The 26383-nt window shown below is 37.6% G+C and overlaps 1 protein-coding gene across 1 annotated transcript in view; it reads right to left on the bottom strand.

The window, feature by feature from the left end:
• The window catches only part of LOC149298910 (sorbin and SH3 domain-containing protein 1-like), a 57850-nt gene that overhangs the window by 17665 nt on the left and 13802 nt on the right, over positions 1-26383 (bottom strand). The window contains exons 9-19 of the mRNA XM_089486768.1: positions 25131-25279; positions 24466-24529; positions 21029-21103; positions 20576-20638; positions 19251-19304; positions 17755-17884; positions 16455-16569; positions 12624-12707; positions 6795-6860; positions 4836-4928; positions 2349-2386 (exon numbers count right to left, since the gene is read on the bottom strand). Of these exons, the coding sequence (XP_089342894.1) occupies positions 2349-2386; positions 4836-4928; positions 6795-6860; positions 12624-12707; positions 16455-16569; positions 17755-17884; positions 19251-19304; positions 20576-20638; positions 21029-21103; positions 24466-24529; positions 25131-25279 (931 nt within the window). The remainder of the gene's footprint in view (positions 1-2348; positions 2387-4835; positions 4929-6794; positions 6861-12623; positions 12708-16454; positions 16570-17754; positions 17885-19250; positions 19305-20575; positions 20639-21028; positions 21104-24465; positions 24530-25130; positions 25280-26383) is intronic.

Here is a 26383-nt window from a genome sequence, read left to right as displayed (position 1 = left end):
AAAGATGGGACCCGATTCTTGGGGATGGTGTCATATAATCAGTCATGTGGCCAGAGGGGCGTTTGCTTGCAAAAGTCTGATTTAGGGACAATGCAGCGACCTCAAAGCAGAACTCCATGATATACTCTGATCGGAACAACATCGTAAGAAACCATCTGGACTTAAGGAGTTCCCACAGGCCGGCTTATTGGAGAAACTCGTGAGTGAGGGTCCTGTGTTTAAGTCCCTTTTGTTTTTAAGAACTGTTTGCTGTTTTATCTTTATTTTGTATGTCTTGTTTTTGTAATTCCGGCACTGTGTAATCTTTGTCTTTTTGTTATTAAAATATTCATAATCCAAGTCTGTCTTTGGGCTCTAGTATCAATATCCACAAACCCTAAGAGAGGATAACACGTTACCATATTGTTATTAAGTTCTACAGGGTATATATATATGTTGTGTGCCCGGGGTGGGTTGATATATATATAGAGATAAAGGTTCTAATTCGGATTTCTCACGAATCCGGTATCAAAATCGTGAGTGGTGGCAGACTACCTGGGGGGATACAGGCAGGATTTGGGGGTTAATTTGGTATAACTTATGCCTTGTTAAGGGGTGAAGTTAGTAAATCCAGAGGCCTGGTGCTATTAACCCCTTCATGCCCACGCCCTCCACACAGTCACGGCTTGGCAAGTAGTCCTGACCGTGACACCCTACAAAGACTGGAAGAGCCGATCAACTTTCATCAAAATATAGGCATAAACCTCAAAGGTTTATTTAGTGTATAGGACAGTATTTTCCATATAAATAAATAATAAGTAATAATATTATTACCATACGCATGTATGATTCATATAGAAGGGGTTGAAGTGAAATTAAATAAGGTGATACTTTTAATGCAGACTTGTTCAGAAGAGTAAAACAATATATGACTTGTCTCTTTCCTGAACACTGAATAATAAGTTTCTACCAAAAATAAAATTCAGCCTCACATACTAAATGTAGTCTTACAAAACAGGTCCATCTGAGAACTTGTTTCCAGCTGAAAAACAATTATTTTAACACAAGGTACATAGATTTTGTTTTTTTTCTAAAACCCTTCATGCTCCCAAACCCACACACATTCCAGAGCTGTAGATATTTTTACACACTCAATTCTTGGCTAATTATTTAAAGTATGTTGATCACATGTAGGTTTGTCCGTCAAAACAAATGCTATGGACAGTTAATAACGGTTTCACTCCCCTTATTTTAATTAATTCTTTTTTTTTTTTTTTTTATTCTTTTTTTTCTGTAAGCAGCTAACATTAATGGCTAGGAAAGTCCAGATATCAATGCAAAGTCCTCTGAAGCTGCAAGGTACAGAATAACGTTGAGATGAATGTATGACCACCAAAGCTGACGGACACATCAAATGGCTGATTAACAGAGTAGACTTTGCAGAGCGTGGTCTCCTCGCCAGTTTAGTGAGAGACACATGTAGAGAGTTTTACTCATTCACAGGATTGTCGCTGTAACATAGTGATGTGATTAAGCCAAGTTAAAAAGCTTTATAGCCTACATCAGGTTCTGCTGCAGGGCCAGGATGAGTACTATCTGAAGAGTCCGAATCTGTCACTAAAGAACCCAACAGAAATAACGGGAGATGGATTGAAAAGGAAATTAAGGGAGACACGTCATTGGGAGAGGTAACAGGGGAGTTGTGGTTTCAGCTCCTTGACTTTACTATACGTTATAAAGTCCAACACCAGTGAGCTTCTGCTGCAGGAAGACCTTGGCTGGACCTGTATAATATACAGTTAATCCAGATTTCTCCAACGTCTATCTACACATTGAATTGTGCATTATACAAGGATAGTTTCCACCCTTCTTGCTGGAGCAACCTGCAAGTGTTGGCCCTTCATAATGCATAGTGAAGAGAGGGAGTTAAAACCACAACTTCTCTCCTTTAACGAATAAACCCCAAAAGTGTTTGCAACCGAGGCATTTTGTGAAATATCGGGGTTCTACACCCTTTAGGTCATAAGATCTAAAGACCATGGCCACTGACACATTTTGCCTCTGCTTGTATCTGTTATTGGCTGTACGACCCATTGTAAAGCACTGTGAGATCTACTAGCGTTATAAAATATCATAGTAATACAACAACAAAGCAACTTAAAACTGCAAACATGCAACCGGAGTCAAGACACACATTTTAAATATCATGGTGATTTTTAAATATAAGTTAATGTTCAATAGTGAAAAAAGTTAATATTTTTGGTTAATGGACATTGTTTTAAATATAATTGAGTCAACAATAATAGCAGTAAGAACATCATCCAGACGGGTTACAAAGTGAAAGTAATATAAAGTATAATCCAACTTACTAGGGTGGAAGGTCGTCTGAACGATTAACAGTCGAGGTCTGCAAAAATCCAAACAAAATATGGTTAGTATTGCGAGACTGGGGAGTGGATCACACAAATATCATCCAGCCGATGCTATACTATAGTGGGTTATTTCCTCCCATATATTGCTAATAATAGCAGAAAGGGAAAAAAAAGTAAACTTTGCAGAAGAAGACTTTCACGGCAGCTGGAAAGCTGGGTTAATGATTTTTTTTTTAGTAAGTCACAGCTTAAGAAGTCAGCAGTCATTCAGACAAACAGTCTGCGTGAGAGCAGCAAGCCTGTAATTGTTTTCTTACAGGTTTCGATTAGAAAAGGTGCAATACCACCAGGGTGAGGTAACCGGATCACGTGAGGCAACGTCCAATTAGGAGTACGATCCGAAATCGCACCTAGCCCTCCGGAAGAAGAAGAAAGTGTGCATGTACTCCGTAGTTATGTACATTCCCGTAATCTTGATAACTGTGCGTAACTCTTTGAGTGCCAGAGGGCAACTCGCACACATGGCCACTGAAAGGGTTAAATAGTCCCTCTCCGAAGTGAGAAAACAGAAGGCTAATGTACAGTGTGTGCGAAAACGCCAAGTTGAGTTTGTAGAGGCAGCAAATTGGGAGATTTATGTTTATTCCACAGATGTTTACAATAGCATTGGACTTTTTAACTTTTGGTTATCAACTTGGGAATTAGGCTACAATATGTTTAACTAAGTATCAGCCGTCTGTACATTCATCAGTGTAGACAGCGCATGCATGTGCATGTCTTAAATATGAATAAAGAAGTTGCGATGAGAGTGACTAAGCAGACCATTGTATTTGGCACTTAGAAGTATAGCATTGCTTGAACAAATGTAGTTCTACTAAACTTGCCCTACAGCATCGAGTGCTCTCATAAGATCTTCATGTATTACTGTCACTATTATACCACTGTACCTCCAGCAAGAAAGAGAAGAAAGGAGCGAGAAAGATGTTCTAAAACTATGGATGCGTTGAATATAAAAATATTTATAAACGTAACATTTTGTGGTTCATTTATTAATACATAGGATTCTTGGCATCAGTGATCTGTACCATGTGCATTAATATTATTACAGTTATATGCATATCCATTAAGAATAAATGGTGAATACATTTCAAAATTCACCATTGGGCAGAAAAACCCGTTTTTTGGCGGGTCTTGAATACAGCAACAGAAAAGCAGCCTACCAGATAGATATTGTCTACATGTAAAAAGTTACACTGATTTTTGGGGGGGGGGCTTTAATATGGAAAGTGGCTACTGAACGTATTAATTTTTGTTTGTTAACCTATTGAGCTGAGGGGGAGAAATGGTAAGACATCAGACTTGTGGACACGCATTGAGAATTTTGAGGTTTTCGATAGACAGTAAAGTGGAATATGACATTACATATCCAATTACACATTCAATGTTATAAAATCATTGTACTTATTAAGACTGCAAAATCTTTCATGCTGGGATAACAGAAAAACATTTTAAACATGCATGACGAGGAAGAACCCAGAGACAGGGTTTAGTTAAGTATCTTAATTAATTTGGAAACTGGTTATAAAATAGCTTTATGTAAAAGCTAAAGCATTCCATGCACAAAAATTAAAAACAGCCTATTTATTGTTTGATGCCGAACAGCCATGCAATCTGATGTATGTATACATTACATTTACGTAACCTTACATAGAAATTGTTGCATTCACTCCCTACATGTTTTCATTCTACCCACTTAGGTTAATTTTAACTGTATATAACCTTAGTTCTAATTTTTAAGTTTTAATGGACATATCTATGTTTTCAACTGAATGTTCAAGATGCTTTAGCTCACCGGGCCCTTGTTACCGATGAATGCACAAAATTTTGTATGTAGCTTGAACTTAATATAACTGCCTGCCCGTAACCTATTAACCTCTGGACCATGTCAGTTTGCCTTGAATGGCTGGCCTAACAAATTAAATCGATGCCTTTGATGTGTTCATTATACAGAGAGTAGCTGCCTACTACTACACAGCATTTTCTGATGGGCCGGGCCAACGGTCCAATCACCACATTTTAGCCTAATTACACGATTACTTTAGAGCAAAGATAAAGACTACTGTATGAAAATGCTATCTTTGATATTTGCTAAACCAATAAAACAAGCGCTGTCCTTCCCTGGAGCATTAGGTTCCCCCAAAATTCAAGTATTAGTGTTTCTAAAAGATTGCCAAGGTCACCCAACAAGGAGACTAGAATATTCCCAGTACCATGCAAGCAAAGTCATGTTGCAGTCAGATGGATGATAGTAACATAATTTGCATGCTGCGCATCATATTATTTCATGTCTATTATTTCTCAATGAGTTCAGCAAGTCAGGTTAGCAGCTACAATTAGTTATGCTTTAACAGCGATACAGCTCTTGCCTAAGCCTGCATACGACACATGTTTGGCAAGCAAATGACAACAGAAAAATGTCCATACCCTTTTACCAGTAGCTTTATAACACTTGTCCATTCTCTCTAAATCTGCATCTAACTCAGTCTCGTACTGATACAGGTCTTTCTCTAGCTCAGTCTGGTTAAAAAAGAAGAAGAGGATAATCAAAGATACACTATGGAGAGAAATGTTAATTGTCTACATATGACAGTACAGAAGAGACAACATTGGAAAGAAACACAATTATTTCAGTGTTTGATAATGTCTAAATTTTTGCAGAATAAAGACATATCATTTAAATCGGCCATAATCTGGAATCCAGCTGCCGTGAGTTATAACTTCCAGAATGGAATCCAGCTGGGTTCCTACAGGTTGCTTATGCTTGAAGCCATCTCAGTAATGAGAAAATAAATCTTTACAGGAAGGAACAATTTCCAATTAGATCATTTTGCTATTTGCACAATTGTTTTTGAAATTTTAGGGCACGCTAGTTAAGTATTAGAACTGAAAAATGCTTTGTTATACTGCATTTAAAAAAAACAAAAAAAACATACATCAAGCATAAGTAATTGTCCAACACAAAACCCAATTGCACGTGCTCATTTTGGGATTATGCATCCAAAACAATTCTGCTGCAAAATAAAACAAATTGAGCAGTCAGCATAGCAATTTAACTGATTGCTATGGTGACTGCACCAATTTTACCACTTTGAACCAGACATGCTTGTTTGAATGAAAAAAAATCCATTAACTACAGACTTGGCTGTGTTGGGTATCTTACAATGTGCAAGAAGAACCAACCTTTATGGTACTAATATTTTTTGTCCGAATTTTCCGTTAAGAGTTGACATATAAAATTGTACAGACTTCAGCACAACGCATGCCATCATACATAAAATGATGTCCATTAAGAACTCCTTACGAGACCTGTCCACTAACATAAACAATCCAATAAAGACAATACAGACTTGGGGGTCAAGTGGTAACATTGAGAAGCCCAGCATGTTTGAGTGACACGTGGTCCTTGTGGCACACTCCTAGTCAAACAGGGGACCTCTGGGGAAAGGACATGGCTTGGTCCCATTCCAGCTCCTGTTTGTGGCTTAGCTCTTCTTCATAGATTGTCCAGGTCTGCTCTCAAAATGACTTATTTAAAATGTCATTTAAAAGACCATAGAACAAATGTTACTTTGAAGATCACCACTGCATGTTGTGAGTAAGAGCAGCACCAGCATACCATAAGAGTGAGTTTTGAAAAGGTTTGGGCCACAAAAATATTCCATGGAGAAGTTGATGGCTTATGCTTTTAAATATAAAAACAATACATTTCTATCAATCCACGCATCATTAGTGGACCCCAACACTACTGTAAACAAGCATGTCATAATTTTTCACACTTTCTCCAAATATTCTACTAAACGTCTACCAAAAATCCAAAACTCTACTGCCAACAATCACATTAATCATTGTTGAGAATAATGTACTTCATTTTTTTTTTTTATTTATATGGTACACAATCATGGCAAAATCCATGACTGTGCTTTTAAGATACTTGAAAAATGGTGTAAGCACCTGTGCTATAAATGGGGATGGAATCTTTAAATTAGTATCTTAGTCATAAATAGTATTTCAAACAATTTAATTCTCAAAGTACACCTCAATAAGAACGTTTATGAAGTTCCTTAAAAAGTAGGCTAGTGATAGATGAGTCTCAACTCATCAGTCTTGAGCCTACCTCACACCAATCCTTCTGAAACTGTCAGATCAAATCAGATGCATAAAATAAATGAATAAAGCGTAATGTTTATGCAAAACAGGCACAAGACGGGTGTCTTAAGTAAAATAAGATGTCTAAAATCACATAATTCCACAAACATGTTCATTAACTAAAGAAATGCTATACCATTGCTTTTACCCAACGATAATATAACAAAATATTAGGCTATTTAGTAGAATCACACACAGTTATGAAATCAGTTAACACAATTAAGAAGGAGTCTTTACCTTCCTATCCTCTATTTTAAGGATAGAGCAATCCCCCGGAGTATAATCCCAAATCTTTTTTGGAGGCTGATGGAAAGCAGAGGAGGAAATGAAGATGTCAAGAAAGACAACAGATATTGCAAAGGATATGAATTTGGAAGTAAAATGCTAACAGGGTTCTAGCATGTACACTGGAGAAAGATTATCATAGGCAAAATAGGCAAGAGAAAGCTCCAAGTAAAACAGACAGGGTAAGCAGTCATGCAAAGACTTTTGGCATTCTGTAGATGTTAGAAACCATTTTTCTCATTTAAATTCTCATAGATTTCATAACTGTCCAAAGTTTATGGACATCAGTGCTTGTACAAAGGTGAGCCCATTGAAATTATAAATGTGTTTATGCAGAGGTGTCTTTGTCTTCATGAACCAAGTCATACCGATGTGCCGTTATGCATCATGAGATGGGACATCTTGTATGAAGTCTTAAACTTATTTAATGCACTGTAATCTATCCAAAATGCATTATATGACAAAAAAAATCTTAGTGATCCTTCTTTTGGCAAATGCGGATTGCTGCATTCACGATCAATTTGACGATTGGGAATGCTATATTGAAAATATCCTGGTTAGATTAGTTAAGATTTCAAACAAGAAGCCATATCCGTCCTTTTAGATTTAGCTATGTGAACCATGAGAACTAGTTAGAGCATTACTTTTCACAGGGATGAAATTGCCAGCAAAGCGCAAGATGCAAAAGAAGCACATAGTAGAAATAATATTCTTTGTAACCAGAAGAAAGAGCAAAAGGTATACTGTGAGCATTTTTAATATCAAAAATACATACCACATTAACAAATGGCTGAATTCCCATGTTGGCAATGTATTGAGACAAAAGTTTTACGCTTATCATAGATCCACTCAACAAACTTGCACCAGCGTTAAAAAATGTGAAAAAACTGTTGTCCCCAATATATATATATAAAGGCTAAACACAGCCATCGTTTGTTTTATATATGTATATGGCTGCCTTCGAATGCGTTAACATGCTTTGATTCTATATTCCATATCATGGATCTGAGCCACTTGCCTACAGAAAGTAACTTGATAGAACTGTGGTGTCAACTTCAAGCTCTTGACCTCATGTCTCGATTTCTTACATATTTAAACAATGTAGAAGTACCTTTGTGTAACAAATAACAATTAAGACAGACAAAAGAGGCTTCCCACATTATAAAGATACATTCACATAATTACTGTTGGAAGATCAGATCTCGCTGCTTGGTAAGCAATGGTAAAACTAAGCTGTCACGGTAAAAGAAATATTTCCAGTTTATTTAATGTTCAATATAAGCTACTATATAAAGGATATTTGAGAGAGAACCGCCATACCCATTTTTGGTGTTATGATTAATATGGGTTATGTGTTCTCTTTTTAAAGCATGTTCTTCCTCGTATACATCTAAAGTTACCAATGTGCGTTCTATTTGTTATGTGCCTATACTGCAGACAATATATATATTTAGGCTTTCTATATCAGCTATTGATCAACATTTGAGAAACACGATAACTAATAAATACCCAACTTAAGTAACATATATAAAATGACCTGATCATGTATATAGCATTCTAAAGAAAACAAACACAAAACGCTAGGATTTAAAATAATGTGATTGCTTTTTTCTCATTTGCAAAACAAATTCAGATATTGATTTATGATATCAAATATAAACATTTATAGTGGTAGCGGATTTTGCTGTTTTTCAGGATTGTTTCCATTCCTTCCGGGTATTTGTAACAGGGATTGTTTAGTCTACTCCCTGCAACACTATATTGTAATAAAGTAATCGGCGATTCAACTCTCTGGGCACACAGTCAAATAACATAATAAAATAATAATAGTATCTCCTCACAACAAAGGCTATTTTCAAAGGAAAGTAAACCTGTGTTTAGTTGAGATCAAAGTAGTTGAAAACATTGGTAAACTATCCATTAAAATGTGTCCAGATCTCCTTAAAATGAACTGTTTATGCTTCGAACCACACACATTAGCACCATATATAAATCACAAATGTTTTGCATAGATATTGAGTAGCGATTAATTAGGATTTAATTTATTTTATATTATAAAGGTGCCAGCCATTCCAAGGGTTTTTAAAAAAAAAAAAAAAAAAAACCCCTCTGTTTCACTGTGTTAGTTAAGAGTTTTTTCCCCCCATAATTTTTTTTCCTGCAAGAGGAACACCATCAATCTTCATAAGTAAAAATCACATGAAGAGACATTTATTTCTCAACTTGCAACAATGTTACAAAGTTAAGTAGGAGACTGTTTCTCCAATGAGGACTGCCAGAATTTTGCTGACATGAATCTCAGATAAGTAAACCAGTCTCCGGCCTTTGCTACATTTTGCAATACAAACTAAGATTTTAACGGTTTACTAAACTCAGAAAATAACATCTAAATACATTTAATGTGGATCAGAGTTGTTCAAATGTATTATTCAAGGGAGAATACTTTCACACCACACTCTCTTATTTGGCCTCCTCTTATTTATTTTCTAGTCCTGAAATTAGTTTTGGATGACCAAAAGCAAATATGGTGGAATAAAAGAACTCATCTCTGGTAGATCCCCTGCTACATGCCTGAGATTAGTCACCTGCACCACTCAACTAGGAAAAGTACACAGGGTCACAAAAATGGTGCTGATACATACAGAATAAAGTAAATGTGTCATTGTGCTTTTTCTTTTCTGCTTATTTCAACTTCCGAATATATAAATATGTGGGTGCCTGACTCCCTAGTGAACGTCCAGTAAAATGGTACTATAATGCACAATTTTCACCATGTCCTCCATGGTAGATGGCTGTTTGGAATGCTCACAGCTTGCAACATATTTTTCTTTTACATCTGGGTCGTTAAACAGGGGTTGCAGCTCTATCATTCTCCTTCCATGCGGTTTCCTGTAGCTACTCAAGACAGTTTTCAACTTAAGAATTCATACTCTTCCCCATAGTGATATAAGCTGTATACTTGCTATATATATATATATATATATATATATATATATATATATATATATATATATATATATATATATATATATATATATATATAGTGTGTAGCTGACGTTACTATTTCTGGAAAGGAAACGCTTCCTTAAAAAATTATGTGTCTTTATCTTCTAAAAAATATGTTTATTCTTTCCTGCCAGGACACCCTTTAGTACACTGAATTCTAATATTAGAACTTCTTGTATCCTAAAAAAAAAAAATGATGAAACGGACTAATTTCTGTTTAATTGGCACAGAGGTAATTATATTTTTGAAGGGTATGTAACCAAACATGAATTCATATTCAATGTATCTCCAAGATTCATGGGTTTTTCATTTGTGATTGTAGCTTGATTGTCCCCTCCTATGACATTATTTTCGTAGACACCAGAGAAACAGCTGATATAAGCATAGGTGTGCAAAAGGTATTTGCTCAATAAATGTCATATTTAGAGAATGCCCCATGGAAAAAAAGCATAAAATACAGCGATGTCTACACTGAGGTAGATCAGCATTTGCAAAAAACCTGATTTTTATCTCAATTTGCTCCAAGAAATGTTTTACCTGTAGACCCTGGACATTACCATTATTGTCGATCACGTGATATTTTGGGTGACCTTCCCTGCTCAAACATCACACTGAGAATTCTTTATGCCAATGCTAGCGAAGTCTTTTCTTCAAATAGAATAGTCACTGGCTACACTTTGCTAGACTTTACCGTAAAGCAGAATGAAATCAGGGATGTCCTAGTAATCCCTGTAAAAGTGCCACAAGCCACTTCTCCGCACTGCCTCCCTTACCGCTGAATGTCGGGATATCACATCATATCAGAGCTTTGCCTTTTAGAGACACGTGGCACTAGGTGCTGACGGTGTTAATGCTACGGTTTGGTAGATCAGCGATTTACCTTTTAACCGGTTCATTGAGCAGCGATACTGCAGGAAGACTCATCACCTAATAGCGTGGCTCACTGTTATATGGCAGAGGGGCTCCTGCCAACTTTCTAAATGAGCTGACCCTGAGCCTCGTTAAATATTAACCCTTTTACTGGCCATCATGCATATTCTACGTAGCGACTCATCAAATGAGTTAAGTTACTTTAACGCATGCCCCCATAGAAACCTTGATTTGTTAAGATATAGTATACGTAATAGAATAACATGCATTCAAACAGGCATATGGACCGTGACATAATGGTAGCAAAATAACTCCACGCCAAAACTGGAGCCCCCCCCCCAACCTGCTTCCCTATGCCGGCCTAGGTCACACCCCTATACCTCCCATGTGTCCTTCTTTATGAGCAACAGTACATATTTGGGAATCAACTCTTCTCTCCCTTCTTCCTCCTCTGACATCCTACTTTTCTAGGAGTTCATTATGTTTGCCAAGTATAAGAAAATGTGTTTCTAAATACAATATATATTTTTTTAAATAACCTACACAGCTAAATAACTGGCTATTAAATAGCTCTCGGTGAGACACAATGTCACCTAAAAGGTTTTTGTAAAATCTTGTCCCCTAGCTAATTTGTTTCATTCACAATGTCCATTGGTTTACATAATTTCTCTTCTAAACCAAGAGAAGAGTTTTATCACTTACAGTATCCTATTTCCTACCCCAAGATCAGGAAAACATTAAACTACCGAAAACTAAAAAGTGATGCAGAAGAAAACTATTCTTAATGACTGGCTATAGTAACTATAAATATATAAACAAAAATAAGTTGATACAGGGTGCATATACAACGTATAAGGATTATCAGCTTGTAGAAAAATAATGTGTAATACAGTGGGGGTGAATGTAATAGTAAAAAAGGGACAATTGCAGAAGGCCACTGGGTATGATACACACATTTAGTAGACCAAGCACGCGGTCAGAGTTGGCATTGCATCAATAATCGCAAAACTAATCTATGCATTACGTAGGATTAGAAAAGGGTGTAACTGTTTTCTTTTATAAGACTTCCTGTGACTCTATTGCCAACGGAGCTCAACTATCCATAAAACAGCACATTCTGTATGAACCAATACAGCACCAAAACAAAAGTGTTTGTGACTCTTTTATTACCAGATCCAGGAGGGTTCTCTTGTCTCCAAGGTATAAAGAGGCATATTGGCTAGTAAGTCAAAATAATTTCGTCCCACTGTGTTAGTTACTCTAACAAAAGAACACAACGAATCCTTGAGTGAAGTTTCCACAAATTCATCAAATATTATTTATTAAACCCCTCTATTAGCTTGTGATTAGGTCATTAGAAGTACCTTTCTAAATCGTTCAGAAAGAATCGAACGGGCAGATGTAATCCTACAAATCTAGAGACGATATAGTTAAAACGGCTGAGCCCATAGTATACACACAAGGTGGGTATATACACATACACATGTATATTTCACTTCCATTTATAAAGCGGATTATGTAAATACACCATTATCCTATTCTGAATAACATCAGGGGCTAGGTACCATTTCCATACATTCCATGGAGAACATTCAGATATGTGGGTATATTCTGTTTGACTAGTATGCATTTTGATATGGTATAAGCACCATATGATACATACATATTGTATATTATATACACACACACACACACACATATATATATACACATACACACACACACATATATACACACACACATACATATATACACACACATACATACACATACCATATCAATGCTGGAATTGTGTACAAACAGTTCAGATTTACAAATAAATCCTTTAACACATCCACATCTATTAGTACTATCTAGATTTGTAGCAAAGTACAAAGGAACCAATAAGACATCTATCCTACTTACCGGTTTCCCAAATTCCAATTCCGAAAAGAACTTATACCAAGGTTCATTCTTTAAATCTATCTCTTCTGGACTTTTATCCCGAGTCTATAGAATTCATGACAGGGAAATGGAAGGAAGAAGGAGAATAAGATTATGAAAAAAGAAGACAAGAGAGAAAGGGCTGTTAAAGATGCAGTTTTTTTTTTCCCCCCCAAGTACCTGTTCTTACTGCCAGAACAGGAAAGAAAGCAGATTTACTATGTGTTACGCTTTATACTCAACACTGCATCCTTAACAGAACATGGATATGCAAGAACCAGAGCTCCACATAGCCAGGCAGTTAGATGGCACAGACAGACGGGAAAAATACAAGAGAAATTCCAGTAAGACATTCACAGTATGATGGGTAAAAGACATACACGTGTAGAAAGGGCACATATAAGGAGCGAAGGAAAGTAATAAGTGTCGTGGAAGGAGGATTTACTCTTCTCGTTTCTTTTTCCAATTGAGCCCTAAGATGTCCACAGGGACAATGGCAGAGATCATGCCAGATTCCAACTTCACGCTGACGAGACCCTAAAGGATTATACAGCTGTTTATGACTCAACTTTTTTTTGCGTAGAACTGAAAGCCCATGCCTAACTATCAGACGAACTGTGAGGATTTGATTAAAAATACTTATTTTCAATACAGATAGAAGGTTCCTTCTTTTTTTTGTGTCAACCTGGAATGCAGTGAAAGTTCACAATGCATCATGATTCTGTGGGAAAATGGTTTTTTTGCTCAAATGCTTAAGACATCTGTTTGAACTTTTACATATTTTACTGTTCTCTTAACTCCTCTTGGTAAAGGAAGTTTATTGGAGATATGCCTATTCTCTACAGTTCTACGCTTGTTTTAATAATGAAAAGCAATAACTCAAAATGATACTGATTATAACATTGCATTCATGGCCTAATAAGTCACGGAGTAGTTGATGGAATCTTTTAATTAGGTTTGCTCTGTTATATGAATAAAGGGAAATGTTTTCCTAGCCCACTATTCTACTTATAATCATAATTGCTGGCGGCTGACATTTATTTCATGTAAATTACACTGGGTATATGCGATCTCCTACTAGATAACTAACTCAATGGTGATACTACATTCGTGTCTTCTAGACATTACATACTTGGGGTGATACTAAAGCCAACATGGAATTATGTATACACAAGTACTATCAAATCCAATGGATGAGTTACTATTCTGCAGATAATACTTATTCTTACTTTTAATAATGAGGCATCGTCGTTATATATTACAAGTGTGCGATATTTTTGAGTCTACCCTGTGGCATCCCTTAACTATATTCCAGAAGAAATGTGTTATTCTATACGTCTATTCCACTATACGTGGACAAAAAAAAAAAAAAAAAGATAACTTATGTTGCTTTATTTCATAAAATGAGCTCACCAAAGATGAATTGTGATTTCTCCTCAATATATCTCTACTGGGCTTTGAGTTGTAAAATATTAGATGGTGGAAATATGTGATTTTAAGATAAAATGAACCTGGATGGTTAGACTGCATAAATCACCATTCGGCTCATACTCGGGGATATATATGAAGCCGAGACCCTGCCACAGGAAAGACCTTGCAGATTAAATCAATAATCAATGGTCTAAAGAAGCTTATGATAACTTTTAGAGAGAAAATGTCACTGTAGAACGAGATGTTGGGTCACTTTAGCTTTCAAGGCCATTGGTGGCCCTACTTCAGATCCAGAAGATGATACATCTGAGGTCCTGGTAGCGTATGTGATTATACATCTTACTCTGAGGCTTAGGGGTTTTCTTTAGGGGGCACTAGGCAAACAGATTTTTGTGTATTAGTCAATAATAAATGTTAATTTAGTTGACTAAATGGACAATTAAAATATTAAATAGTGCTGTGGTTTTAAATATTGACGTATTTTGTAACAAAAAAACCTTTAAGAAACACCAAACAAAATAATATAGTACATTATTAAGAGGTTTTATCTGTAAATGTGCTATAACTCTACCACGCGTCCAAAGGTTAACCAAAGATCAGAGTGCTCTGGTTTGTAGTAACTTTTAAATGTTAAATGTGCAGCAAAGCACTGAAGCAGAATAATCATCTAATTATCCAATAAAATTCCACTTTACGCTGCCAAGGATTTTCATAAGTTTGGAAAAACAGTAACATATAACTAACTTTGCGCCCCCACATAGTAACTAATACTTCCCGTAGTGAGAACCATGTATGGATATTAAATTGGGAAATGAAATGGGTATCTCTACACTCTGCTTAGTTTTTAAAATACCAATCTTATAAAAAAAAGGTTTATAAAATTCACAGAGTGGCAATTTGGAATATTAAAGATTACTTTTCTATGGGAAATTAGAACCTTTAAACTGTAGACGCGCTGAAGGTAGAAATACCATTATACTGATTAAAATGGAGTCATAATGTCATGCTCATAGCATTAAATTCTTGTTTTTCTACTGCTACTGCTCACATACATATATATCTTCCTGCAGGGAACAGAACGTTTAGAAGTATAATTGGCTGTCATATCAGATTTCTAAACCATAATGCACCCATGAGACAGCATTACAGCACTAGACTTTAAAACATGGGCATCATGTTACAGAACATTCGGTAGTGATTTTAGGTAGGGTCAAGCTAGATTAATAACCTGGGTCCTTTAAGAGAGACAGTCTGGCAAGGGTTGTCTTTTTTGCCACCCAAGGGAGGTTTATATGTGCTCCTGTGCATTGAAAACCCCCCAAAAACTTAGCGTCCACGAGGAACGACAGAATCCTAAAAGTGGTGGCATGGTACCTTTTTTTTGCATTACAATGCACAGAAGTCAGATTTAGACACGTATCACGCTTCTGAATTCCGGTTTCCCCTTATGAGCTGTACGCTACAGTCACCATAAACAAAAAAATATGTAAAAATAGTTCAAGAGCAAAAACCAGGACTTTAACCATAAAACGTGAGTGAGGTTTATATTGAATTCATATGAAATAAATCCCCTACAGGACAGCGAGAAGAAGGATTTACGGATTAAGCTTTCAAATAAATCACGAATGGATAGAGACAAATCTAGCACAGATTTGAAGCCGCATCTAGAAGCGTTGTCGCTATTGTTTAGTACACAGCAACAAAAATCTCCAATACAAACAACTCAACAGACTGTCGGAAGAGACATTACATGAAAATGTCATACAGATGTCATCTGTTCCGAAAAATTACATCTTAGCGGTTAACGTTAGCATATCAACTGCAAATACACAAAGCAGTAAGCAGCCCAATAAAGTCAACAAAATGCAACATTGACAATTAGCACTGAAAAAGCAAGCGGTAAAACCAAACACTACGCTAACAAAGCATCTTAAAATACACGTTGTGTGCCAAAAAAAGGGACTCCAGTGCTTAATATACTAAAAACTGAATGATTACATTAACAATAACAGATCACTCACTGGGATATCTCATTAACCATTTGTCCTCGAGAGCATGAAATTCATAGACGAGGTAACCAAGACCTCTGGTAGAAACAGGTTAACGTTTGCTAACAATCAATAGGAATAAGGGATACTCTATAAGTTATTATAGTATATGATCTTTGTCAGTCACACAGCTTAACGCTTAAACTTCATCACAAAGTATACTTCAATGCACACAAGCCAATTGAACAAAGTTTGAAAACGTACAAATCATCAGAAATATCCTTTACTGGCGTTTTGGATCTTACCGCGCCAGCTAAACACAGTCAGTCTCCTCATTGCACCGACGGATGGTTAAATACACAGAGAACTAGAAACCAACACTTAAGTGCATTACCATCTTCTCGTTGGCAAGTGCCGAGGATTTCCCTGGCCGATACTCGTGAATGCTTCTTGGCTCTGCTCGGTATTTTCTGGTGTCGACCTTCTTGTCTGGGGGATCCCAGTCATTCCTGAGGACAATAAAACCAATTAACTGTGAACCTCCCCGTTACCAAGGCTACGTCTGGTTTTGATGGAAATGCTCCAGGGCAGCTAATCCTCTGTCCAGGCATTTTCATCTCCAAGCAGGAAATCTGCCCGGGATTCTGATAGCTTCTGGCTTGTTATTTTTACGATAGTCTCACTTGGAAAACGGGAAAGAAACAGAATGCACTAAGAAACAGAACGCTGCGTGTAAAATGTGCAGATGTGTCTTCTATCGTCTGCTAGATATTCCTGGCTAATGAAGCAATCGTCCCTCCCAAGACTAGAGTCAGTGTTGCCGTTAACTCTATAATCGCTGGCTCAGAAGGCATCATGGAATTATAACAGTTCGTAAGCAGACCAGCTCCCAGGGTTTCTGGACATCATGACAAGTAACGGTTTAATTGGATTCGTTTTTAAGTGACCTTGTAAGACATGTGACCCAGTTTAACCCTTTACCTATGATTTACATTTGGGAAATTAAATATCTTACAAGTAGTCCATGCACACTGATTATCCTAATTAAAGCCTCGCCACTGTATAAGAGAATTAATTGAAGCTTGTTAAACTGGGAAAGGAGAGAGGTTTTGTAAAACAGTACAAAGATCAACATTGATATTATTTGGCTTATACAGCCCTGCGATATTGTCACGAAACAGGGGTACATGGCAGTATTTCCCCAGCACGTTAGCAGGCTCACATATATATATTAAGGCAAAAATAAGAACATTAAGACACATACAGAATTGTACAGAATTTCCATAGCAGCATACACACAGATGCAAGCACACAAAGCAGGTAACACACTGAAAAAACAGAATCAAAGAGGAAAATATATATATCTTCATCTTTAAACCTTCCAGGTATGTTTATGTCTATGATACTATATTATATTTATATGCTGTCAACAATTTAGGCAGCACTTCTTAAAGTCCATGCATTCAATGTATACAACAAAACTAGAATTGACAAACTAAGACAAGCCGATGCAAGAGGACCCTGCTCACAAGCTTACAATTTTACCTTCTCACAGCCACCATATGGATATTTCCGGCAAACATAATGTCTATTTGTTGTAAGCTTCACAACTTATGTACGTATCACACCAGAGCCCACAGCACCATCTAATTTCTGCAGTTTTGTTGGCCAAGTAAGGAACATCTTCTACTCACCTTTCATGACTAGGTTTGAGAGAGGAAGATCTGGTTGGAAGAGGCAATGTGACTGATCTGCGGACGCTACTCTCAACATCAATGTTATCCATCTCGCTCTTGGAACGAGGTACAGAAACCTGGGATTTTCCTGAAAATATAATTTAGAGACACTTATTTTGCTGTGGTATTAGACCAAAGTGAAGCTAGCAAATATGTGTGTCCATCTATACATTTTTTTAATTAAAAATAACAAATATGTTGCAAAGCACGGTAAAATTAGACAATTTCCAGAACATTATTGTTCTCATTAAGTATTTTTCAGTATTGATGAAAGGAGCCTTATATAACATTATATAAAATATTCTCACTGGCCAACTAAATTAGTATTTACTTGATTACGCCTTGATTTTTATCTAAAAAAATAAGATAAACAGGCCCATTTCCACCTCACCTACATACTGGTGCTTTTGCCCTCTGGAGCAAATGCAATCGACTCAACACAACAATCAAATCCACACAAGGTCAGACATTTTAAGTCTTACAAAGGTAGCCTGATCAGCAATAGTGTAGAGATTCCCCATGGTAAATGCATAAAGTGGGTTTTTAATATAAATATATGTATGTATATGTATGTATACATAACATAACATTATGCCTGATAACAGCCATAAGAACCTGCCTAATATTGTGTAGGCCCCTATTTTTCCACCAAAACAGCCCTGACCTGTCGAGGCATGGGCTCCACTAGACCTCTGAAGGTGTGCTGTGGTATCTGCCACTAAGCAGATCCTTTAAGTCCTGTAAGTTGCAAGGTGGGGCCTCTACCATTACGAAAAATTACTGCAGTTTTTCTGAAGTAATACTGCAGTTTTTTGGACATGAAAAAACTGCAATACTGCACTTTTACTGCAGTATTACCGCACTTTTTTTTTTTATATTGCAAACCTACAGTTGTACTTCAATGTACTGCAGCTTTATTGCATTTGTACTTCCGTACAAAAATAACTGCAGTACAACTGCAGTACAGTGAAGTACAAATGCAGTAACACTGCAGTAAATGTGCAGTAATACTGCAGTAAAAGTGCAGTATTGCAGTTTTTCATGTCCAAAAAACTGCAGTATTACTTCAGAAAAACTGCAGTAATTTTTTCGTAAGGGTATGGATGCATTCTGGTGCCATGTGTTCTCCAGGTATGCACCCGGCCAGTGATTCATCAGAGCAGGACACCTTCTTCCATTGCTCCGCGGCCAGTTCTTAAGCTCATGTGCCCATTGTAGGCGCTTTCGCCAGGGGAAATCATGGGCATCCTAACTGGTCTGCGGCTATGCAGCACCGTACGCAACAAACTGTGATACACTTTTGACATCTTTTAGTATTTGACATCATGTAGTATTTAGAAAAAGTGCCAGACTTGCTTTAATCCATAACTTCTCTTTCTGATGTGGTCAGTGTTAATCTGGAAAATATCAGATACTTTAAAGGCAGAAATAAACAAAACTACTTCAGAACTCACCATCTTCAACGTAGGAATGACGTCCATAAAGTGGGTACGAATCTGAGTCTTCATCTAGAAAAGAGAAAGATGTCAGGAATGCCACTTCTAGGAGCAGGACAGTGGACGATTAAGAGTTTGGGCAAAATGTTACATGGAGAAAATTAGATAAAACACAAACTAAACTGGGTATAGCCCTTGTTGTTAAATTGTTAACCAGCCCCCAGCTGTAGTTTTCTGTTGTTCATGTGAGGTTACATAGACCATGTCTCCGCAAAGACACCACCAATGTCGAGCACTGTGGGCAACTATAAGTACATTCAAAAAATGTTTTTACTGTTTTTAAAATACAATCATTAATCAAGGCCACGGAAAAGATTTGTGCCAGCCATTGTAAGGGACATTATGGGGTTGGCAAAAGTCTTTGAATGTGCTTAACATGCAAGATGATATCAAAACTCTACGAACCATGGTATGAAGTCTGTAGATCTGTTTAATATACAACAATATCTAAACATCTACTAACCCAGCTGAATGCAACTTCAAAGCTGATTAAATAAGAATTGTACTTTCTTTTCACAAACACACATTTTTGTTCACTAATTAAATAATTGCTTATCAACAAACAAAGACTTCTTTACCTACATCAACCTGCACTTTCTCCCACCAAATACAATACATAAAATGTAATATCCTAGGAATTTCCGGTTCCTGGAAAATGTTTGATTCAGGTATACTTGTGGGTGGTCTGCACCCACTGTGGCCTTTTACTAGGTGGCCTACCAGGGACCAATATCACTTCTCCTGCTTTCCACTGAACTTTGTCCGCCATGTGCACATACAGATGCCATATAAATTGAGATTGCGTTTGGAGGCACATATTCAATTATTCCAGCACCATACAAAAAGTTATTTACAGAGTTACATAAACCACACCACGCGTAATCAGCTCAAGATCACTGCAAATCCACTCCCATGGCCAACCGTGTTATTAAAAGCACAATAACAAAAACATCGCAAATGAGGTAAGATCGCGGAAAATGCTTAGCGCAGGGGTATTAAACTCTAGGCATCAAGTGATATAAAACAAACCAGAAATTTGCAATATCTTTGCTTGAACTTGAGTGACTTAAAACAGTTTCAACAAATTTCTGACCAGGATTTGGAATATCTTTGCTTGAACTCAAGTAACTGAATCAAATTCAACCATTGAGGTGCCTTAATTGACGCAGCTCAATCAAGCTGAGATATCCAGAAATCTTGGCCCGCTTGCAGTTCTGGAAGCCTGGAGTTCAATGCCCACGTCCTAGAACGGAGTATCATCTTATTCCTTTCTATAACAGTACCTTCAGAACTAGGACTAGGAGTAGCGACAGGAAACTGGTAGGTAGGAGTATAAGGATTGGGCTCTGCAGCAGAGAAAAGCATCACAGAAAAGCAGTGGACATTAAGAATATCCACATTTATCTACACTTGATGGCGTATTTCTTAATAATGTTAGCACATTGAAACGAAATATAAAACTATTAATTTGTTAGCAAGACAGAAGCATCTTCAAAATGGTATTTAAAGAAAGCCATGTATATAGAATTTAAAGAAAAGGACAACATACTGGGTCAGAATTTGGCTCAACCATTGGCCTTCTTAACTAAGTATGGAGGAATCACTATAGGAACCAATAAAGTGTCCGATTCTTCTGTATTTAGTATTGCTTTAACGAAGGCCTTATGAACTAAATAGGGCTGTATGTGTGAAGTTTGCAAAAGGGTAGTGAAGTACCCTGGCAATTCTTCTGGTACCTTCTATTTTAGGCTTGGCCTCAGCGACCTCAGGAAAAACGTACGTAGGGCAATAAGGATTTTCCTCAGGAGAGTCTAAGGAGAGCAACAATAATTGAAGAAAACACAGGAAGGAAAGTTTTAAAGGAATGGAGAATAGATGGCCAGCATCATGGAAAATATATTACAATGTTATAAAAAACAATATTCCCATAGGACAATGGTTTTCAAAACGCTTAATGTAGCAAATGGAATTCCAAGGCAGATTCTGATCTGTGTGTTTGGATCTATAAATGTGTATTCTCTGTGCTTTCACAGCCTCTTGTTCTTTAGACAACGGATATCTCCAGAGTCTATGTTCTGTTACTAGTCATTCCATAACTACACACGATGTGTTAACTTTCTTTTGAATGTTGTTAATTTGGTGCGCCATAAATATAACATTAAAATATACAAAATTGACATGAAAAAGTGACCCTATTCTTGTGAGAAAAAGGGGGAATGAGACAGCATCTAAGAAAGGGGATGAGACAGAAGGCGAGGGGCGGCATTAACAAGCATTATTTGATTTTGGCCAGGGCCATGTGGAGAGGTTAGTGGCATGGGCATCCTAAAGGTAAGGCGAACAGGCTGTTCCTTTAAGAAGGTTGTGGGTATTAGGGGAATAGATTGTATGCTTCTTTGAACACAAGTAGGGAAGAGGAGCAGGTACGAAATGGATAGAATCCAAGCAAGAAACAAGGGGTTTTGGGGGGTGAGTGTTTAATTTCATGTTGTGGAGCTTTGAATATGTTTTTCATTGTGTCTTTAGCCCCGAGAGTAAACTTATGAGACCCATCATATGTCCACAGTCATTGATAGCTTCAATAGCACATAGTACTTCACAGCAAGGACCATTAAGCCCACCTTTCCTGATGCAAATACTCAGACCTTCATCAGACTTTGGTCTTATCTTTTATTTCAGATAGCTTTATGCCTATTGTGTATGTTTAAATTCCCCCATTGCGTTAGCCTCTATTACTTCTGATGGGAGGTTGTTCCATTTACCTACCACCTTCTGATGTTATTCACCATAGTTATTGTAGGTCAACAGACTAAAAAGAACAGGTTGTTGGTAGAATTTGAGTGATCTGCTGTGTACCCAAACAATAACATTTACAATCAGGGCCGGCCTTAGGGGTGTGCGACCAGTGCGACCGCACAGGGCGCCATGGTAGCAGGGGCGCCTGCCCGGGACCTAACTTAAAACATTGTTTGTTCTTTTTGTTGTTTTTTTTTAAACTTTATTTAACATCATTCATGTTAAATAAAGTTTAAAAAAAAAACCAAAAAAACCCCCGATTCTTTAATCTAAGTCCCAGGCAGGGGCGCCGAGCGGTTGCTCGTGAAGTTCTCAGCAACCGCTCGGCGCCCCTTACTCTCCGTGACTCCGTCGGGGTGCCGGCATCTCATGTTGAGCGGCGGACTATTCCGGCGCTCAACATGAAATGCCGGGACCGCGGCAGAGCGAGAAGTCGGATGCCTCCCGCTCTCACCGCAGGACTCCGGCAACAAGGTAAGTGGGGGGCAGGGGGGGTGTAGTTTGAAGGGGCAGAGGGGGGGGTGTAGTTTGAAGGGGCAGGGGGGGTAGTTTGAAGGGGCGGGAGGGGGGGTAGTTTGAAGGGGGGGTAGTTTGAAGGGGCAGGAGGGGGGGGTAGTTTGAAGGGGCGGGAGGGGGTGTAGTTTGAAGGGGCGGGGGGGTGTAGTTTGAAGGGGCGGGGGGTGTAGTTTGAAGGGGAATAGGGGGGTAGTTTCAAGGGGCAGAGGGGGGGTAGTTTGAAGTGGCAGAGGGGGAGTAGTTTGAAGGGGCAGAGGGGGAGTAGTTTGAAGGGGCAGAGGGGGAGTAGTTTGAAGGGGCAGAGGGGGAGTAGTTTGAAGGGGCAGAGGGGGGGTAGTTTGAAGGGGCAGGGGGGGTAGTTTGAAGGGGCAGAGGGGGGGTAGTTTGAAGGGGCAGAGGGGGGGTAGTTTGAAGGGGCAGGGGGGGTAGTTTGAAGGGGCAGAAGGGGGGTAGTGAGGGGGGCGACAGAAGAGTAGTCCGCACAGGGTGCCACAACACCTAAGGCCGGCTCTGTTTACAATAGTAACCTGTATATGGGTCTGGAAACTATTTCAGACTACATGGATTTGAACTTATACTGACATGGCAGTATGCATGTGTAATCACTGTGTAGAACTTAATTATCTACAGAAACAGTCATCAATTTAAATCAATGATACCAGCAGCTTGGAAACAATGCCCTGACATGATGGCTCGGTGCCCATAACAAGGAACCATTCTAACAAGACAATGGATAACAATATCCCTATAGGGAGAATAATGTGAATACTTGCACATCAGGACAGGCATCTGGTTAAAACAACCCAACAGGTCAACACTATTATGTAGCATACACCAGAATCTAGAACACATATACATTATAAACAGATGTCCATTTGATGGTCCCACTTTGCTGCATAATCCAGATGTTCTGTCTGATTACATCAGCATACTGTAATTTTATGATTAAGCTTGTGAATGGTTGTCCGCATGACTAAAATTGGAAATTGTTCCATTTTGGATGCTTTGCAAGGAATTTAGTAGCGCAGCACCAATATATAAATGTCCGAAATTAGTAAAAAGAAGTATAGAAAATTTTGGCGATTCAATATGATTTTTTTTTTTTTTTTTAAATCAAATTCATATGCTCCCTCACTTGTAAGATTTAAGAAGAGGCTTTGGATAGAGCTTTAAAAAGCAGTTATTTTGTTATATTTGTAATAGGACATTTTTTTTTGTTTATCAGAGTTACCCAAAGCATTGATGTCCTAGAATCATTTCTTAGTAACAAGGAATCTCAATTTTCTATTGTTAAGGAACCGATGGGCTAATAATAATTGCTAACAATTGTAATTATGGAGACAGGTTTTTGTAGTCATTGAGAATAAACCACAAATGTTATTATTTATATTAACTGGTAGAATATATTGAGGAATATGTTTAGGTCAAAACCAAAGAGGTCATGAATTCTCCTCCTCCAACGCTGTTTCTCTGTTATATTTAGACCAGAGAAATTCTAAATAAAATAGAAAGCTATATATGCAGGGAGTTATTGACCTTCTAGTGTGGCAGAATATGTCACAATATATGTATATAGGATGGTGTATGAGACATCATTCAAATCAATAAAGTTTAAACACAGAGTTAACACGTACATTTTGTAGCGAAGATTTATTTCAAATTATAAAATAAGGCTCCACTGGCTTTGCAAAGAAGATGTATATTAAACATTACATTTTTAAATCAAGTTATAATATGGATTTATTATGAACCAATAGTTGGAATCATGGAGGTGCAGATATACTTTCAAAGAATGGGTCAGGAGGATGAAGGTCTAAGCGAACATGTTTGTAAGACAAATAAATGATACAAACAAAATTACCTCTGTTCAGCCGGTGGATTTGTTTGAACATAGTCTTGTACCAGTCCTTTGACCTCTCTGTGTTCTAAGGAAAAAAAGAATACAGCTTAGACAAAATAGTTTATAGAAAAACAGTGACACCTGCGGAGACTTCACTGAACATACACAACAACATACCCGACAACAATGGGAGAGATGCAAACAACAATACAAACAAAAAGCTAATCTGTGACATGAGCACACACTCTAACAGACCAGTCACCAATTCTTCAATTATACAGTATATCTCAAACACATTACAAAAGCAAAATGTTACAAGGTTTAACTTAAGATACTCATTTAAATACACCTGGATAGAAACACTGATACACAAACATACAAGTTGGCTGTCATAGACACAATTATACTCACATTTAATGACAGCTAAGGATATTGAAAAAGAACATATACGGTACATTAGTAGACCAGTCCATACACAAAGCCAAATATTAGTTTGATTAAAAATAAAAGCTATGTAGAAAACCCTCATATCCTGAAAAAGATCCAGAATTTTGGTTTCAGAAAGTCTACTGACTCAGATTCTACAAAGTCTACTGACTCACAAAGACACAAACAGACACTAGATACATTAATCAAGCTGCACATACTGTACTTAATGAAAGCATGAAGTATTATTGACTTCTTACCCGTAGCGGTATTCCTATTTCATCTGTCACATCCCCAGGAGGACTTCGGATATCTCGTCTGGGATAATCCATTGTGATTCTCTCTGTCTGTGTATTATCCTGACATTTCTTCTCTGTTTTCTCAGCTACAGGTCTTTCTATAGTAGGATCTAGAAATTGTAGAAGAATATCTATCAAAACCCTGGTTGTGTCAACAGCAAAGGGGCAAAAATGTAAGCAAAACAAACATCTCATGAGTCTCCAAGACAGGACAATAGTAACTGATAAATTATGGCTTCCAAACCGTACACATATAGATTATTGAATACGAATAAAAAAAGAGTAATTAACACGTTTCCTGCTAGTACTTGCGTCCACTTATGCAAAAAACCCAATGATAAAACTACAGAAGTGCAAAGGTGTGTTACTACCACTGAAAACATTGCATGGCGCTACTTGAAACTTCGATAACTGCCTAAAATAAATATTCTCTTTTGAAAAATATAAGAAGTGGCACGGCTGAGTAAATAGACTTGAGGCACCAACGCAAGAGAGACAGACCTAGTTATTACTGGGCACTGACCTAATTAAAATTGTAAAAATATCAGGTTATTCCCTTTGGAAGGAAGAGAGACACATACATAATTGTAATGATAAAAGCTACCCAACTGCAAAATTATTAAGCATGGAAGCATAAGTGCAGGAAACCCCCCAAAAAATCCAACTTATGTTGCTTTTAATGCATGGATAAGAACCACACTGTGGGCCAGCTGAAACACCTAATATTGTAGCTAAAGGTCCATCAAGCTGTGAGTACTTGGCATAGGTCCCCTGACCGTGTAATAACCGGTGTCCCATGGACAGAATGTGCCTCAAGAGCAGAGCTCGGAGAGAACTTGTTAGGAAACATGAAACCAGCATTTGGACCTATCAGTTTAGTAACTCTGGACTTCTGTCAATGCGTTTCTTAAACTGCTGAGTTGGTTCATTTTTGTGAATGCCACCTCAGCTCACATACGCTGCCTACCTGGTAGGCCTAAGCTTCCTGAATGTAGCAGTGGTCTGTCATCCAAGGTGGTTATCAGAGGAGCACAAGCACGAGGTGGAAAATGTCACTAAAAACAGGCGAGTGACTGGTATATAAGTTGAAGCACTCAGTGACACCACTATTTATTTCCCAACTTTTACAACTTTGGCCATTGAGTCTATGGATTCCTGGGGAGACTCAACTTGGTAGATAACGTACAATACCCTAGCAACATCTAGACTGCCCC

This window comes from Sceloporus occidentalis, unplaced genomic scaffold (genome assembly GCF_023333645.1).
Source record: "Sceloporus occidentalis isolate IW3139 unplaced genomic scaffold, rSceOcc1.0.p SCAF_30, whole genome shotgun sequence".
In the NCBI taxonomy this organism is placed as follows: Eukaryota; Metazoa; Chordata; class Lepidosauria; order Squamata; family Phrynosomatidae; genus Sceloporus; species Sceloporus occidentalis.
The sequence above is the reverse complement of the archived record's forward strand: the minus strand, read 5'-3'. Positions and strand labels throughout refer to the sequence as shown.